Source organism: Onychomys torridus, unplaced genomic scaffold, assembly GCF_903995425.1.
Source record: "Onychomys torridus unplaced genomic scaffold, mOncTor1.1, whole genome shotgun sequence".
NCBI lineage: Eukaryota > Metazoa > Chordata > Mammalia > Rodentia > Cricetidae > Onychomys > Onychomys torridus.
In genome coordinates, this window is record NW_023413894.1 from 1 (window position 1) to 17387 (window position 17387).

The following is a 17387-nucleotide window of genomic DNA, read 5'->3' on the forward strand; positions in this document are numbered from 1 at the left end:
TTAATTATATATGCCGAGGGGACTTTTTGGGGGGGTCTAGTCTGTTTTGTGTTCTATAGGCTTCTTGTATCTTCACAGGCATTTCCTTCTTTATGTTGGGGAAGTTTTCTTCTATGATCTTGTTAAACATATTTTCTGTGCCTTTGAGTTGGTATTGTTCTCCTTCCTCTATCCCTAATATTCGTATGTTTGGTCTTTTCATGGTGTTCCAAATTTCTTGGACATTTTGGGTCATGACTTTGTTGGTTTTAGTGTTTTCTTTGACTGATGAATCTATTTCTTCTAACGTATCTTCAACACCATATCCTCTCTTGTCAAGACCGCCTGGACCAGAAAGGAAGATGCAACACTGAGCTCTTCTTGCAGCAGTTTATTCAGGAACCTTGAACAGTCTTCTTCTTCCCTGGGGAAACCCGCTCACCCCTTATATAGCCTCTGGGCAGCCAACCCTAGCACACCACGTGGGCAACACCGATGGGCCCAGGTATGCGGAAACAAGCCAGATTCTCAGCCTTACCCAAATAAGGAGTTGTTCATCAATGAGAGCAATCACCATTGGGAAGGTGGAGGGTGGAAGCTGGTGCCATCTTTAAGGTGCGGCTGCATGCAGCTCTCTACAGTTCCCCCTTTTTATATTATAGCAACAGGAAAGAGAAGAGGTCTGATCTCTGTTGAGAAACTTAGAGATCTTATACTGATCCTCATGCGGGTGTCATCCATCCGACGAGTACCCAGACCTGATCGATACCTTTGCACAGAGGTGGGAAACACGGCATCAACCCACAATGCCAATCAGGCATGCTCTTCTCAGGGCCCACAGTATGGTAGGTCCCAAGTGCAGTGTCCAGGCCTGACATCCTGTGCTAAGGAAATTAATGTTTCATGGTAGCTAACCATGCATGGGGGGACTGTCCTGCTTCAATGGCTGTAAAGGCTTGAATAATCATGGCTGCATTGCGTTGCTGGAAAACCTTAATCCAGCAGATGCACCACAGACAAACCAGGGAGACCAACACCAGGAGGCCCATCAAAGCTTCCAGACCCGCCCACTCCATAAGATGATTCATGGCATTAGAGATCCACAAATACAATCCCTCTGCCAATGCAGCATCCACCCGGGTCGAGTTCACCATGACAATAGCCACCCTCAGCTGTTCCATCAGGTTGTCAAACCCTCTGGTCCAATTACAATGCTAAATAACCATGGAAACAACTTGGCATCATGGCGAACTGGCATCGGTCTCAGGAACACAGACAGTATCCCCCATCTTTTTTCCAGCATTCCCAGCTGCATTGTCATGAGGAAGAGCAGGAGGATCGTCATTTTGACCATCATGGATTTCCTCATGGACTCTTCTAGTGAGGCGTTCAGGCACCCACACCGGATCTTGTTGATCCTGAGCGAAAACACAAACAGAACCTTGTGCCCATGTCAGCACAGGATCAGGCCCGCACCAGAGCCCTATTAACACATCTTTCCATTTTACCATTCCTTTAGCTGTACCATGAGACTCATGATGCCTATCTTATTGATCTGTTCATAGACTTGAACTGGGTACCCCGTATGTTGATTAGCGAATCAGCCCTGACCAAGCAGCATATCTCTGTCCCAAAGGGATTTCGGCCAGCCTGATTGGCTGCAGCCTCTTTGCTGGCAAACTCAATCAAAAAGGCCTTCCCGTCTAGGTACTGTCCTGGGGCTCAAGCATGCTCTTGCAGGCCCACTCCAATCACTGGGTGTCATGCAGTGCCTGTTCAAAGCCTCCACCTGGGCTATAGTGAAAGAGGCTGTGATCCCGTAGGTCCACAAGGACTCAGCCAGAAATTTTATCACCTTGAAATGTAAGGGCTCCTTGTATTGATTACCTTGTGGATCTTGGAACGCTGGGTAAGCCAGATGTAATTCCATTCTGACTGCCTTCTAAACCCCTGGACTGAAAGTGAGCCCTGAACTGCCAACCCCACCCTCCACATAAGGAGGGGGAGCCGAGAGCGCTGCTTGACATGTGGAGGGCGCGCAGCATCCTTCTCTGTCTGGATCTCCCTTTTTCTTCTTCTCTCTCCCTTTTATCCTCGTCTCTTTCCTCTGTTCTACAAGTGGCCTTATCTCTTCCTCCGAGTCTGTAGACTCCAAACTCTCTATATCAGCAAGGTCAGGGCACAATTTTTCTTTTTCACTCTGTCCCTTCTCACTGCCTGCCTTTTCTGATCTCTCCTCCTGTAACATTTGTAACGCAGCCTGTCCATTCTCCACTGCCTCATTGCAGCGTTAATCCTCAAGACAGCCTCTTATCAGCTTACAGACAGTCCTCACTCTGCCCTTAAGAGTCCCTTGCTCGGAGGCAGAAGCCAAGTCCCTTCCCAGTTTTTCCCATAAGGCTTCCAGAAACGGCAAACAACGGGGCAACGATATCACATTCCTCTAAAAATTTCTTCACAATGCTCTTTATCAGTTTCAAATTTTTTGAATGAAGCAGCTCGTCAAGAGCCAAAAAAATTGGGTATGATGGAGCAGCGCCCTTAACTGCCCTAGCAGATGGAGCAGCGCCCATAACCAACCTAGCAATCTCTTACATATAGTCCTTTGCTTTCGATTCGCCTAATGGTGAGCTTTTTGTCCTGCTCTCTCTATATCTGCAGAGAAGAGCAATTTTTTACCCGCTTTTATCGAAGATTCCCACCTTGCCTGGGAACATACCAGTGCACTGCCCAGATCACAGAAAGTTCTGAGCCTCTGGTAGGAGTTGAGGGTTTCCCTTTACAGGCCACCACTTGTCACGACCGCCTCGACCAGCAAGGAAGAACCAACACTGAGCTCTTCTTTCAGCAGTTTATTCAGGAACCATGAACAGTCTTCTTCTCCCCTGGGGAAACCCCCTCACTCCTTATATAGGCTCTGGGCAGCCAACCCAGGCACGCCACGTGGGCAACACCGATGGGCCCAGGAATGCAGAAACAAGCCAGAATCTCAGCCTTAGCCAAATAAGGAGTTGTTTATCACTGAGAGCACTCACCATCGGGAAGGTGTAAGGTGGAAGCCAGCGCTATCTTTAAGGAACAACTGCACGCAGCTCTCTACACACTCTTCCATCTCTTGCATTCTGTTGGTTATACTTGCCTCTGAAGTTCCTGTTTGTTTACTCAGATTTTCTATTTCCAACATTCCTTCTGCTAGTGTCTTCTTCATTTTTTCTATTTCCCTCTTCAGGTCCTGGACTGTAACCCTTGCTTTTTCATGATTTTCATTCAAGGATTTATTGTTTCCTTCTGCTTTAATTGTCCTTTCCTCTAGTTTTTTATAGCGTTCTTCCCATTTTTTGTTTGTCTGTTCCTCTACTTTATTTTTTATTTCTTCTATATAAGGCTCTACCCTCTTCATCATGTTACTTATAAGGTTGTTTTCTTCTTCTTCTTCCGTTCCGTGATGTTCAGGTCTAGCTGTTGGAGAAGGGCTAGGTTCTGGTGATGCTGTATTGCTCTTTATTTTGTTGTATGTACTTCTGCCTTGACGTCTGCCCAACTCCTCTTGTGTTTGTTCTTGGTCTTATCAGTGTCCTTGGTCCTGAGAGAGTTGACAGATTTAGGGAGCCTCTGGTCCAGATGGAAGCTCTGGGCCACATGGGAGTGCTGGTCCAGATGAGAGTGCTGGCCGGATAGAAGCTGAGGGACTGGACTCTGAGTTTCAGGACGTCCCTGGAGTCTCTTTATTTTGTCCAGATTGGAGCTCCTCTTGTCCAGATGGGAGTTCCTCTGGTCTCTGGTCCAGATGGGAGTTCCAGGGCAGGATGGAAGCTGGGGGCTGGTCTCTGAGTCTCAGGAAGTGGCTGGGGTCTCGGGCAAATGGGTGTGGGGGCAGGGTGTAGAGACTGCAGTGTCTGAATGCACTCTTGGAAAAGGAGGGCCTTCCCACAGGGCCCGCCGATTGGCAGGCAACTGGGACCAAGTTGGTCAGATCCTCCTGGAGTGGCCTGTGTCCAGCAGTGGGACCCAGGCGCAGTTGCCTCTCTGACTATAACCCAGGCACTCACCTCTGGTTTTAAAAATGTTTTAATGAAAATTTTCCAACATTGTCACATTCAGAATTTTGCTTCTGTGTAAACTCTTGATATTCTCTAAGGATTCAACATTACATAAAGGATTTCACAAGTTTCTCGTTTTCATGATTTTCTGGTATAGAGCTTACACTGCTTTATAAGACAGATCTAGGATAAAACATACACCACATTATTTACAACTGAAACTTTTCTCCCGGGTATGAATTTTCTGATGTTTTCTAAGGATTGAGGTATAGGTAAAGGACTTCTCACATTCACGACATTTGTAAGGCTTCTCTCCTGTATGAATTCGCTGATGAACTCTAAGATGAGAGGCATTTATATAGGACTTCTCATATTCACTACATTTGTAAGGTTTTTGTCCAGTGTGGATTCTCTGATGTCTTCTAAGATTTGAGTTAGTTGCAATGGATTTCTCACATTCACTACATCTGTAAGGCTTTTGTCCTGTATGAATTCTATGATGTACTCTAAGATCTGGGCCACTTGTAAATGATTTTTCACATTCACTACATTTGTAAGGTTTCTCTGTAGTATGAAATAGCTGATGTGTTCTAAGCGCTGAACCACATGTAAACGATCTCCCACATTGACTACATTTGTAAGGTTTTTCTCCTGTATGAATTCTCTGATGTACTCTAAGATTTGAGCCACATGTAAAAGATTTCTCACATTTATTACATTTGTAAGGTTTCTCTCCTGTATGAATTCTCCAATGATTTCTAAGACTTGAGCCTCTGCTAAAGGATTTCTTACAATCACTTCATTGGTAAGGTTTCTCTCCTGTATGAATTCTCTGATGTTTTCTTAGTCCTGAGCCACATGGAAAGGATTTCTCACATTCACTACATTGGTAAAGGTTCTTTCCTGTATGAATTCTCTGATGTAATTTAAGACTTGAGGCATGTGTAAAAGATTTCTCACATTCACTACATTTGTGAGTTTTCTCTCTTGTATGAGTTCTCTGATGTATTTTAAGATATGAACTACTTGAAAAAGGTTTCTCAAGTTTACTCCATTTGTAATGTTTCTTTGCTATATGAATTCTCTGATGATTTCTAAGACATGAACCTCTGGTAAAGGATTTCTCACAATCACTACATTGGTAAGGTCATTTTTTGAGGAAGGGTATTGTAATGGTTTTTAATTTGATACATCTGATTAAAACATTTGCCACTTGGTTTACATTCATAGGGTTTCACTCTATAATGAGTTGTCTGATGTATGCTGAAGCTGCAGTAGGCCTGGAGGCATTTACCATATTTCCTGCATTGATGTGATTTCTTTCCACTACGGATTTGTTTCAGAGTAAGTTTAAGTTTCAAGTCAAATGATTTATCATACATTGTATTTTTCTGCTTTTTCCATCCATTGTGTATGCTTTGATTTTGAGTAGTGATGGAATACAAATTTAAACATTTCCCACTGTCTTTATATTTGCAAGGTTCTTCTTCAGTATTCCCACTTTTATGACTGTTTAGGTTTGATAATCCAATAGAGGCATCCCTGTGATTACCACATCCATACTTGTTGCAGTTTCCTGTAGTTTCACGTGTGTTAAAAGGTGTACACTGAGAGTATTCATAAAGCATTTTGTTGAGCTTATTGTAAGACTTCTGTTGGATATTCACATGCTGATAAACAATGTACTTTGAGCCTTGATCCAAGATATTCTCATGTTTACCACATATTCGATGTTTCTCTGAAAAATGAGCATAAATGGGGATAACAGAAACCGATGAATGAATAAGATTCAATGCCTGATGTTTCCTAAAGTTTTCAAAGGCAGGTAAAAGAGCAAATCTCAGAAAAAGAGCTCTCAGCATAGGCCTTCTGTGTTTCACTGTCATTAAATGACTGGTAATAAGAACCATTCTAGGGCTGGAGAGATGGCTCAGCAGTTAAGAGCACTGGCTGTTCTTCCAGAGGTCCTGAGTTCAATGCCCAGCAACCACATGGTGGCTCACAACCATCTGTAATGAGATCTGGTGCCCTCTTCTGGCCTGCAGGGATACATGCAGACATTACATTGTATATATAATAAATAAATAAATCTTAAAAAAAAAAAAAAAGAACCATTCTAGTCTCGAGTAAAATACACAGATCACTAACATGTTATGGAATATTAGTTTAAGGTGTGTTACATTCATTTACTCTGTGGAATATTTGTTTAAAGATGCAAAGATGTGATGCATTCTTTTATGTTGCATTTGTTTAACTCTGTGAAGCAGTGTTACTGTGCCTGTCTAAAACACCTGATTGGTCTAATAAAACGCTGAATGGGACAGTGCCCACCAGCCTGCAGACAGGTGAGATACTTGCCTCCAGGCTGTACCACCATCTTCAACACCCATTGGATGTTGTCCTGGCCACTCCACTGGATGTTGTCCTGGTCACTCAACCCCAAGCACCTGAAAACCCTCCCTATAGCCAGCCCTCCCCCACAACCACAGCAGACTATATAGGCACAAGTGCAAACCACACCAGGTAGAAAAACAGGTGAGTGACTGGCCTCTCAGCAGGACTACCCCAAAGTACTGGCCCTAACTATACCTTAGCACACATTTGGTGCTCCTCCTCCTGCCAACCCAGCACCAGAAAGGGAACTGGACCCTGTTCCCACCACTGGTGGAAATCCACTGCTCTGATGCAGTCCCCAACAGAGTGCAGACAGATAAGATACCTGCCTCCAGACTGTGCCCCTACCCCTGCAACCCAATGGGCACTGTCACACCAAGACCCACTCTGCCACTCCACCCCAAACACCTGAAAACCCTCCCCATAACCAGTCCTCCTCCACAACCCCAGCAGACTCTATAGGCATAGGTGCAAACAACAAAAGATGGAAGAACAGGCACAGGCACAAGCCACACCAGTTGGAAGCAAAGAGGAGAAATGCAGTTGTAAGAATACATTAAACAACCAAAAGAGCAATATGGCAGCACCAGAACACAATGACCTACAACAGCAAAACCTGAACATTCCAATGCAGTTGAAAAACAAGAAAATGAACTTAAAACTCATTTTATGAGATGATAGTGGCTCTTAAAGAGGAAATGAAAAATTCCCTTAAAGAAGTCAAGGAAGAGTCAAACAAAAAATTGGAAGAAATCAATAAATCCCTTATAGAAAGCATAATATAAAACAACCAATCAGGTGAAGAAAATGATTCAAGACTTGACAACAGAAACAGAAAAAATAAAGAAAACACTACAAATGGAAAATATGGGGGAAAAACAGGAACGACAGATGCACACATCACCAACAGAACGAAAGAAATGGAAGAACGAATCTCGGGCATTGAAGATACGATAGAGAAAATAGATTCACCAGCCAAAGATTGTTAGATCCAATTAATTCCTAACACAAAACATCCAGGAAATCTGGGACACCAAGGAAAGTACAAACCTAAGAATAATAGGGGTAGAAGAAGAAGAATCCCAGCTGAAAGGCATAAAAACATATTCAACAAAACCACAGAAGAAAACTTTCCCAACATAAGAAGAACGTGCCTATAAAGGTACAAGGAACTTACAGAACACCAAATAGCTGGATCAAAAAATAAAAAACTAAACACAAAGAATAAAGAAAAAATTTTAAGAGCTGCAAATGAAAGAGGCCAAGTAATGACAGCCTAGATGACTATACCCAGCAAAACTCTCAATCACCATATATGGAGGAAACAAGATAATCCATGGAAAAACCAGATTTAAACAATATCTATCCACAAATACAGCACTACAGAAAGTAGTAGAACGTAAACTCCAACACAAAGAACTCAGTTACATCCACAAAATCATAGGCAATAGATAATCTCACAATAGTAAAACCCAAAGAAAGGAAACACATACACTACCATCATCACCACCATAACCAAAAATAACAGGAACAATCACTGGTCAATAATCTCTTAATATCAATGGACTCAATTCACCTATAAAAAGACACAGACTAACAGAATGAATATGAAAACAGGATCCATCCTTCTGCTGCATAAAAGAAACACACCTCAACTTCAAAGACAGACACTACCTCAGAGTGAAAGGTTAGGAAAAGATTTTCCACTCAAATGGAACAGGCAAACTGGTGTAACTATCCTAATATCCAACAAAATAGACTTCAAACTAAAATTAATCAAAAGTCATTGAGAAGGACATTACATATTCATCATAGGAAAAATCCATCAAGATAAAGTCTCAATTCTAAACATCTATGCCCCAAACAAGGGTACCCACATATGTAAAAGAAACATTATTAAAGTTTAAAGCACACATTAAACCACACCCACTAGTAGTGGGAGACTTCAACACCTCACTCTCACCAATGGACAGGTTTGCCAGACAGAAAATTAACAGAGAAATAAGGGAACTAACAGATGTTATGACACAAATGAACTTAATAAACATCTACAGAACATTTCACCCAAACACAAAAGAATATGTGTTCTTCTCAGCACTCCATGGAACATTCTCTAAAATTGACCACATACTCAGTCACTAAACAAATCTCAACAGATATTAAAAAGAAAAAAAAACTGGAATATCCTCCTGTATGTTATCAGTTCACCACGGCTTAAAGTTAGAATTCAACTACAGCACAAATTACAGAAAGCCTACAATCTCTTGGAAACTGAATAATGCCAAATTGAATCACCAATGGCTCAATGAAGAAATAAATAAATTAAAGACTTCCTAGAATTCAATGAAAACAAATGTACAACACCCCCAAACCTATGAGACACCAAGAAAGCAGTGGTGAGAGGAAAATTCATAGAATCAAAAGTCCACATAAAGAAGTTGGAGAAATCTCACACTAGTGACTTAACATCACAACTGAAAGCTCTACAACAAGAAGAGGCAAACTCACCCAGGAGGAATAGACACCAGGAAATAATCAAATTGAGGGCTGGAAGCAATAAAATAGGAACAAAGAGAACAGCACAAAGAATCAGTGAAATGAAGGGTTGGTTTTGGAGAAAATCAACAAGATAGACAAACCGCCATCCAAACTAACCAAAAGGCAGAGAGACAATATCCAAATTAACAAAATCAGAAATGAAAAGGGAGACATAACAACAGACAATGAGGAAATCTAGAGAACCATCCAGACATACTTAAAAACCTGTACTCCACAAAATTGGAAAAATCTAAAAGAAATGGACAATTTTCTGGATAGATACCACATAAGAAAATTAAAGCTAGACCAGATAAACAACTTAAATAGACCTATAACAGCTAAGGAAATAGAAATAGTCACTAAAAGTCTCCCAATCAAAAAAAGCCCAGGAACAGATGGTTTCAGCATAGAATTCTACCAGAATTTCAAAGAACTATCATCAATACACCTCAAATTGTTCCACACAATAGAAACAGAAGGAACAATGCCAAACTCTTTTTACGAGGCTACACTTACCCTGATACCCAAACTACACAAAGATGCAACCAAGAAACAGAATTATAGACCAATCTATCTCATGAACAATGATGCAAAAATACTCAACAAAATACTGGCAAACAGAATGCAAGAACACATCAAAAAATTATCTACCCTGACCAAGTAGGCTTCACCCCAGAGATGCAATGATGGTTCAACATATTAAAATCTGTCAATTTAATATAAGATATAAACAAACAGAAAGAAAAAAAACACATGATCACCTCATTAGATGCTGAAACAGCCTTCAACAAAATCCAAAACCCCTTCGTAATAAAGGTCCTAGAGAGATCAAGAATAAAAGGAACATACCTAAACATAATAAACGCAATTTACAGCAAACCAACAGCCAACATCAAATTTAATGGAGAGAAACTCAAAGCGATTCCAATAAAATCAGGAAGAAAACATGGCTGTCCACTCTCCTCAATACCTATTCCATATAGTACTGCAAGTTCTAGCTAAAGCAATAAGACAAGAAAAGGAGATCAAGGGGATACAAATTGGAAAGGAAGAAGTCAAACGTTTGCTATTTGTAGATGATAACAAAAGAATACATGAGTGACCCCAAAATTCTACCAGGGAACTCCTACAGCTGATAACACCTTCAGGAATATGGCAGGATAGAAGTTTAACTCAAAAAAAAATCAGTAGGCCTCCTATATACAAATGATAAACAGGCCAAGAAAGAAATCAGAGAAACAACACCCTTTACAATAGCCACAAATAATATAAAATACCTTGGGGTAACTCTAACCAAGCAAGTGAATGACCTATATGACAAGAATTTTAAGTCTTTGAAGAAAGAAACTATCCAGGTGGTGGTGGTGGCTGCAGCTGCAGTGGCGTCAGTGCACGCCTTTAATCCCAGCACTCGGGAGGCAGAGGCAGGTGGATCTCTGTGAGTTCAAGGCCAGCTTGGTCTACAGAGCGAGATCCAGGACAGATACCAAAACTAAGAAACTGAAGAAGATATCAGAAAATGGAAAGACCTCCCATGATCATGGAGAGGTATAACCAACATAATAAAAATGGCAATCTTACCAAAAGCAATCTACAGACTCAATGCAAATCCCCAACAAAATCCCAACACAGAGCCAGGCAGTGATGACACACACCTTTAATCGCAGCACTCAGGAGTCAGAGGCAAGTCGATCTCTGTGAGTCCAAGGCCAGCCTGGTCTACAGAGCAAGTTCCAAGACAAGCTCCAAAGCTACACAGGGAAACCCTGTCTCAAAAAACCAAAAAAAAAAAAAAAAAATCCTAACACAATTCTTCACAGTCCTTGAAAAGACAATACTCAACTTCATATGGAAGAGAAAAAAAACAGGATAGCTAAAACAATCCTGTACAATAAAGCAACTTCTGAAAGTATCACCATCCCGGACTTTAAGCTCTACTATAGAGCTACATTAATAAAAACAGCTTGGTATTGGGGGAAAAAACCCACTGGCATGTGGACCATGGAATTGAATTGAAGACCCTGACATGAATCCACACACCTATGAATGGTAATTTTTGACAAAGATTTATACAATGGAAAAAAGAAAGCATCAACAAGGGGTTTTGGCATATCTGAATGGCCGCATGTAGAAAGATGCGAACAGTTCCATATCTATCAACCTGTACAAAATTCAAGTCTACATGGAATCAAAGTCTCCAACATAAACCCAGTTACACTGAAGCTGATAGAAGAGAAAGTTGGAAGCAGCCTTGAATGCATTGGCACAGGAGACAACTTCCTGAATATAACACCAGTAACACAGACACTGAGAGCAACAATTAATAAATGGGACCTCCTGAAACTCAGAAGCTTCTGTAAGGTGAAGAAGGTGGTCAATAAGACAAAACAGCAGTCTATTCAATGGGAAAAGATCTTTACCTACTACACATCTGACAGAGGACTGATCTCCACAATATATAAAGAACTCAAGAAACTAGACATCAAAACACCAAATATTCCCATCTAAAAATGGGGTACAGATTTAAACAGAGAATTCTCAACAGAAGAATCCTGAATAGTGGAAACACACTCAAAAAAGTGTTCAACATCCTTAGCTATCAGGGAAATGCAAATCAAAACAACTCTGAGATACTATCTTGCAACTGTCAGAATGGCTATAACCAAAAATGCTAATGATTGCCTATGTTGGACAGACTGTGGAGTAATGGGAACACTCCTCCCCTGTGGGTGGAAACACAAACTTGTACAGCAACTTTGGAAATCAGTATAGCATTTTCGCAGAAAATTGGGAAATAATCTACCTCAAGACTCAGAAATACCACTACTGGTCATATACCTAAAAAGTGATCAACCATACCACAAGGACACTTGCTCAACTATGTTCATAGCAGCGTTATTCATAACAGCCAGAACCTGGAAATAACCTATATGCCCCTCAGCCAAAAATGGATAAGGAAAATGTGGTATATGTACACAACTGAGTATTACTCAGCAGGGGAAAAAAAGGCCTCAGGAAAATGGATAGAACTAGGAAAAAAAATCATCCTGAGTGAGGTAAGCCAGACCCAGGAAGACAAACATGGTATGTACTCACTCACAAGTGGATATTAGATGTAAAGCAAAGGATAACCCAACTACAGTCTTCAGCCCCAGAGAAGCTAGGTAACAAGGAGAACCCTAAGAGGAATTCATGGATCTCTCTGGGAAAAAGAAAGAGATGAGATGTCCTGGGTAAACTGGGTTTGGGGGAGATAAAGGGAAAGGGATGGGGAGATGTGAACATGAGGGATCAGAATGGTTGAGTTGGAGACGGGATGGACGGGGAGAGTAAGACAAGAGGTTATCTTAGGAGAAGGGGCCATTAGCAGTTAGGGAGAAATCTGGTGCCAGCGAAACTCCCAGGACACCACAACAATGACCCCAGCTAAGACTCAAAGCAATAGTGGAAAGGGTGCCTGGACTGGCCTACCCGTGTAATCAGATTGGTGACTACCCTAATTGTCATCAGAGCCTCCAACTAGTACATGATGGAAGTGAATGCAGAGATCCACAGTCAAGCACTGGGCCAAGTTCCAGGAGTCCAGTTGAAGAGAGGGTGGAGAGCGATATGAGCAAGGGGGTGTCAATGTCATGACTGGAAAACCCACAGAGACAGAGGGCCGGAGCCTGTGGGAGCTCACGGACTCTGGATGGGCAGCTAGGAAGCCAGAATGGGACTGATTTTGGCATCTGAGTGACAGTTATGTAGCTTGGTCTTTTGTGAGGTCCCTAGCAGTGGGACCAGGACCTGTCCCTGATGCATGAGATGGCTCTTTGGAACCTACTCCCTATGGTGGGATGCCTTGTTCAGCCTTGATGCTAGGGGAGGAGCTTGGTCCCGCTGCAACTCGTCCATGTTCTGTTGATTTCCAAGAGAGACCTTACCCCACCTAAACAGAGATGGAGCAGCAGTGGAAGTAGGCTAGAAGGGAAGATGGGGGATGCTGGGGGAGGAAGCAGAAACTGTGGTTAGTATGTAAACTAAAATAAAGGGAAAAAGACCTGAACAGCAAATAGCTGGGCAAGAGAAGGATAGATATGGCTGCCAGAGAGAATAAATAGAGAAGAGAAGAGAAGAGAGCAGAGGAGAGGAGAGGAGAAAAGAGGAGAGAAGAGAAGAGAAGAGAAGAGAAGAGAAGAGAAGAGAAGAGAAGAGAAGAGAAGTGAAGAGAAGAGAAGAGAAGAAAGAGAATAAACAGGAAGAGAACAGAAGAGGACAGATAGGAAGAGAAGAGGGAAGAGTAAGAAAGGAAACTGAGAGGAGGATGCTAGGGCCAGCCACCGAGACACACAGCCACACAGCCACACAGCCACACAGCCACACAGCCACACAGCCACACAGCCACACAGCCACACAACCAGCCATGGAGTAAAAGGAAAGAAAGGAATATAGAATACAGAAACACTAAAGAAAAAAAAAAAGAAGAAGAAAGGTAAAATCCCAGAGGCAAAAGATTGCTAGGATAATTTAAGTTAAGAAAATCTGGGGGGCTGGAAAGATGGCTTAGCGGTTAAGAGCACTAACTGCTTTTCCAGAGGACCTGGGTTCAATTCCCAGCACCACATGGCAGCTCACAATTGTCTGTAACTCCAAGATCTGACACCCTCACACAGAGATACATGCACACAAAACACCAATGCACATAAAATAAAAATAAATTATTAAAAATAAAAGAAAGAAAGAAAGAAAGAAAGAAAGAAAGAAAGAAAGAAAGAAAGAAAGAAAGAAAGAAAGAAAATCTGGCCAGAAAAGAGCCAAGCTAGGGCCAGTCATTCATAAGTAAGACTAAGTCCCCATGTGATTATGTGAGAGCTGGGTGGCTGGACCCCAAAGAGCAAAGAATACAAAAAGCAAAAAAAAAAACCAAAAAACCTTACACTAAGATGTTTCCATTTGTTACTAAATTTCATACTGTGCAGAAGGTAGAAAAAGAGGTGAATTCACTACTACCACAGGTTATTCTGGATGGAACTCTTGCTTCAGCCTCATTAGCAGTAGGATAGAAATCACATTTGAGAGGACTAAATATACAAGCCATATTTCAATGAAAAAAGCAAAACAGCATGATCACCTCAAAAATCTTTATTTTAAAACTTCTTCATTATTTCAAACCATAAACCTGTGAATAGTTTAATTCAATAGTAAACCAAAATATCCCAATTACTAAGAGTACTTCCATGCATTTCCATGCTCTCAATATTTAATATTCTTTGAACTTTGAAGTTTTCATTTAAAAGCAAAATAGGGAGCCTGAAGAGATTACACATGATATAGCATTAGTTGCTCTTTCAGAGAACACAGAATAATGTCAAAGAAACACCATAAACATTATGTTTATTACCAGAATTTCCCACATTTCTGGTAGTCACTAGAATGTCCAGGGACTTTAGTAGGTAAATACAAAGGAAGGGTCAGGAATTCTACATGAAGTGCATTCTTACCTACAAAGACTAGATTTCTGTAATTCTCCAGCATCACATCAATGTACAAGGCCCTCCAAGCAGAATCCAGACATTCCCACTCCTCCTGGGAGAAGTCTACATCCAGATCCCTGAATGTCAACAGAACCTGTAATAAAAAATTACCCATTTAGCATGTGCAGTTGGACAAAATGCTTTCCCAGATAAAGAGACCTAAGGAATTACTGACACTTTTGTGATACAGATGAGGCACAACAAGTATTCAAAGACAAAAGTCTTCTAGAGGTTCTCCAGAGATGGTTTAACAGTTCCAAAGGACCCATGTTCAGTCCCCACCACACAACTGACTCTAGCTTCAGTTCCATAGGATCCATGCTCTCTCTTGGACTCTACAGGCAGGGGACACATAGCAGTCTGCATACATTCAGGTAAGTATACCACAACCATAAATAAAAAAGAGAGTTAATTTGAAGATACTGTCTACAATACCCATACTCTACTTCTTTCACTCTGAGAAAACAGGATGACAAACTAACCTCACAAACATTAAACTTTTAGGGAACATGAGATAACCATTTGAGGTACAGGTGTGGGGAAGGACCATTATGAAAGGTATGTTGATATCAAACAGGATCAGTGTCTAATCTCATACTGAAAATTTATTGAGAGCCGCTGGTAGCGAAGGTCCCTGAGAGTATACAGCAGTGACAATAGGGTTCAGAAGGTCAACCTATCAGAACTAAGGGTTCTGTTAGTGGAAACCATCAAGTAAGGTGTTATGGAATTACTGCCTTTTGAGTGAACTGGCTGTCTCTTGTTGTAAACTTCTTGTGCAATAACAGCCATGATTCTCCCCATTTACCGTGCATCTCCATGTTATGTGTACATGTAATCTCATGATTGCATTCCAACCTTGGGCACAACTTTCCCTACACATTTAGGGTAATGGGATAACTGTCCCCAGCTCTGTTTATTTTTCAATAACATAATATCTGGCCAGGGCCATTCTCCAAACAAAAGTATTTCAGCAAAGATACCTTTTTATCCAAGCACAAATGCAGATAAACTTTAGCTCATCTCACTCACAGATAGAGAAAAGAACCACTAGCAATTAAATCCTCAACCCCTTACCTTCACCCCGGGGTATTTACACAAGACCCTAACTTAAGAGATTTTCTGCTCACAATTCTGGGATGGATGATGTTTTAGCCATTTGTTAGATACAGAATTAAGGCAGTTACTTCCCACTGACCCAAGATTTCTGACAAGACCAGACAGATGATAGGTGCCAAGCTTCTTTCTTGTGCAAATTAAGTTTTAATTCCTCCTCAGCCAGATGCTATTCCTAGATTTTCTCCTCAGCAATTATTCTGAATGAAAGTGCTTTTACTAACCAAATACTACACACTCTTTGCTTAGCCATAACATATGTCCCCCTCCCTACCAGAAGGCAGCCACAGCCAGGACGAGCAGGGAAGAGCAGCACCAAAGTCAATCAACTTTCTAGTGACTTACTGACTTATTCTACCTAGCCATTTCTAGATTATAGGTTGAGCACATAAATTCCCTAATTGGTCTTAGCCTTTAGTTGACCCTACCCGAGAACTCCCCTTTAGTCACCCCCCTTTGGGGTTGTAATTGGAAGCTGACAATTCTTGCTTTATGTGTGGATCCTTCTTCTCACCTCTCTTTGTGATCCTGAAAACTCAAGCCTCGTGTTGCTTTGCCAAAGAATTACTGCTTGTTTACAAGTAGAGCACAAGAAGAATGGATTGAGGAAAAGAAAGATGAGGACGGAGATGGAAAGAACTAGATGATATGAGAGAACAGCAGAAGGGACTGAGAAGCCAAGTAGGAGAACAGAAAAGAAACTGTGTAGACAGAATTTACTTAGAAGAATAAAGTGAATAGTCTAAAAAACTCAGTGTGCTTAAATTTATTTTACATCCCTCAGATGAGAATCCTAAGCTTCTGTTCTGGACCCTGGTAGAAATCTCTTCAAGGCAGGCACCTGGGGGGAATTCATTAATTCACAGTGGAATCTCTTTCACAATTGCAGGTCTGAAGTCCATGCAAACTATTTCTCCTCACAATAATAATGGAGGGAGTATAATATAGGACAAGGCTGTGCTATGTAGGTGACATGATGTAAAGACAATTTTGATAATCAGAGAAGAAAAAAGTAAAAAAGTCATAGGAAATAAACACATCTGATGACATTGTCCAACGCAGAGTACTAAAGGCCTTCATGATTTCAATATCAAAATAATTTTCAAAGAAATATGGACACTACACTGACCTGGTGCTCATTTACAGGAGACACAGCCATTCTCCTTGTTGCTCTTCTCTGGGTTTCTGTCTCTGGATCAAAGACTGGAACTCTTGTTCACATTTCACATCAAGGTGTAAAAAGCACAAGCCTACAAATATACAACTGTGTCATTTGTGACATGGTCAATGTCATACCACAGTGAAAGACCCAAACACTCAAATGATTCTGGTTCTTGTCAACATTCCAAAGGAGAGAAGAGCATGGGAAGTTATACTTAGAGTGGTAAAACAAAGTAACTGTCAACCATCCCAGGCTTCTAAAATTCATGGAGAAGGAAGTTTAAGTGAAGAAGAAACTTGTGAAATAACAGGTCATTGTAGCAGGCAAAGAGGCCTGTGTACAAAGAGAAGCATGGGAGAAGCCAGGAAAACTTAAACACACAGCTGATCTCCCTTAAGGGAGAAGATATTTGGCTGTTCTTCAGAAATGCTTGGGGAAAATGTAGTTTACAACCTTGTAATCCTTTGCTGTTTGCTGAGCCAGGCTTTGCCCACATCTTCCAGAATTTATGTTTTACTTATCCCAGACCCTTTTCTCCTACATCTTGAGTATTGCTTCTAGGCCATAAACACATCCTTATGAGTGATGTCACTTGTACTTTATGAGAGCTGAAGTGACTTCTATGTTATCTTAGGGCCACAC

At 41.3% G+C, this 17387-nt stretch overlaps 1 protein-coding gene across 1 annotated transcript; it reads right to left on the reverse strand.

The window, feature by feature from the left end:
• Positions 1-4224: 4224 nt before the first annotated feature.
• On the reverse strand, positions 4225-16794 carry LOC118576554 (zinc finger protein 660-like; the record flags this gene model as incomplete). Its single annotated transcript, XM_036176781.1, is given in 4 exon segments — positions 4225-5113; positions 5211-5757; positions 14435-14561; positions 16713-16794. Coding segments are annotated over 4 exon segments (1645 nt in total), but the record flags the coding sequence as incomplete, so codon positions are not given.
• Between the last annotated feature and the right edge of the window lie 593 nt (positions 16795-17387).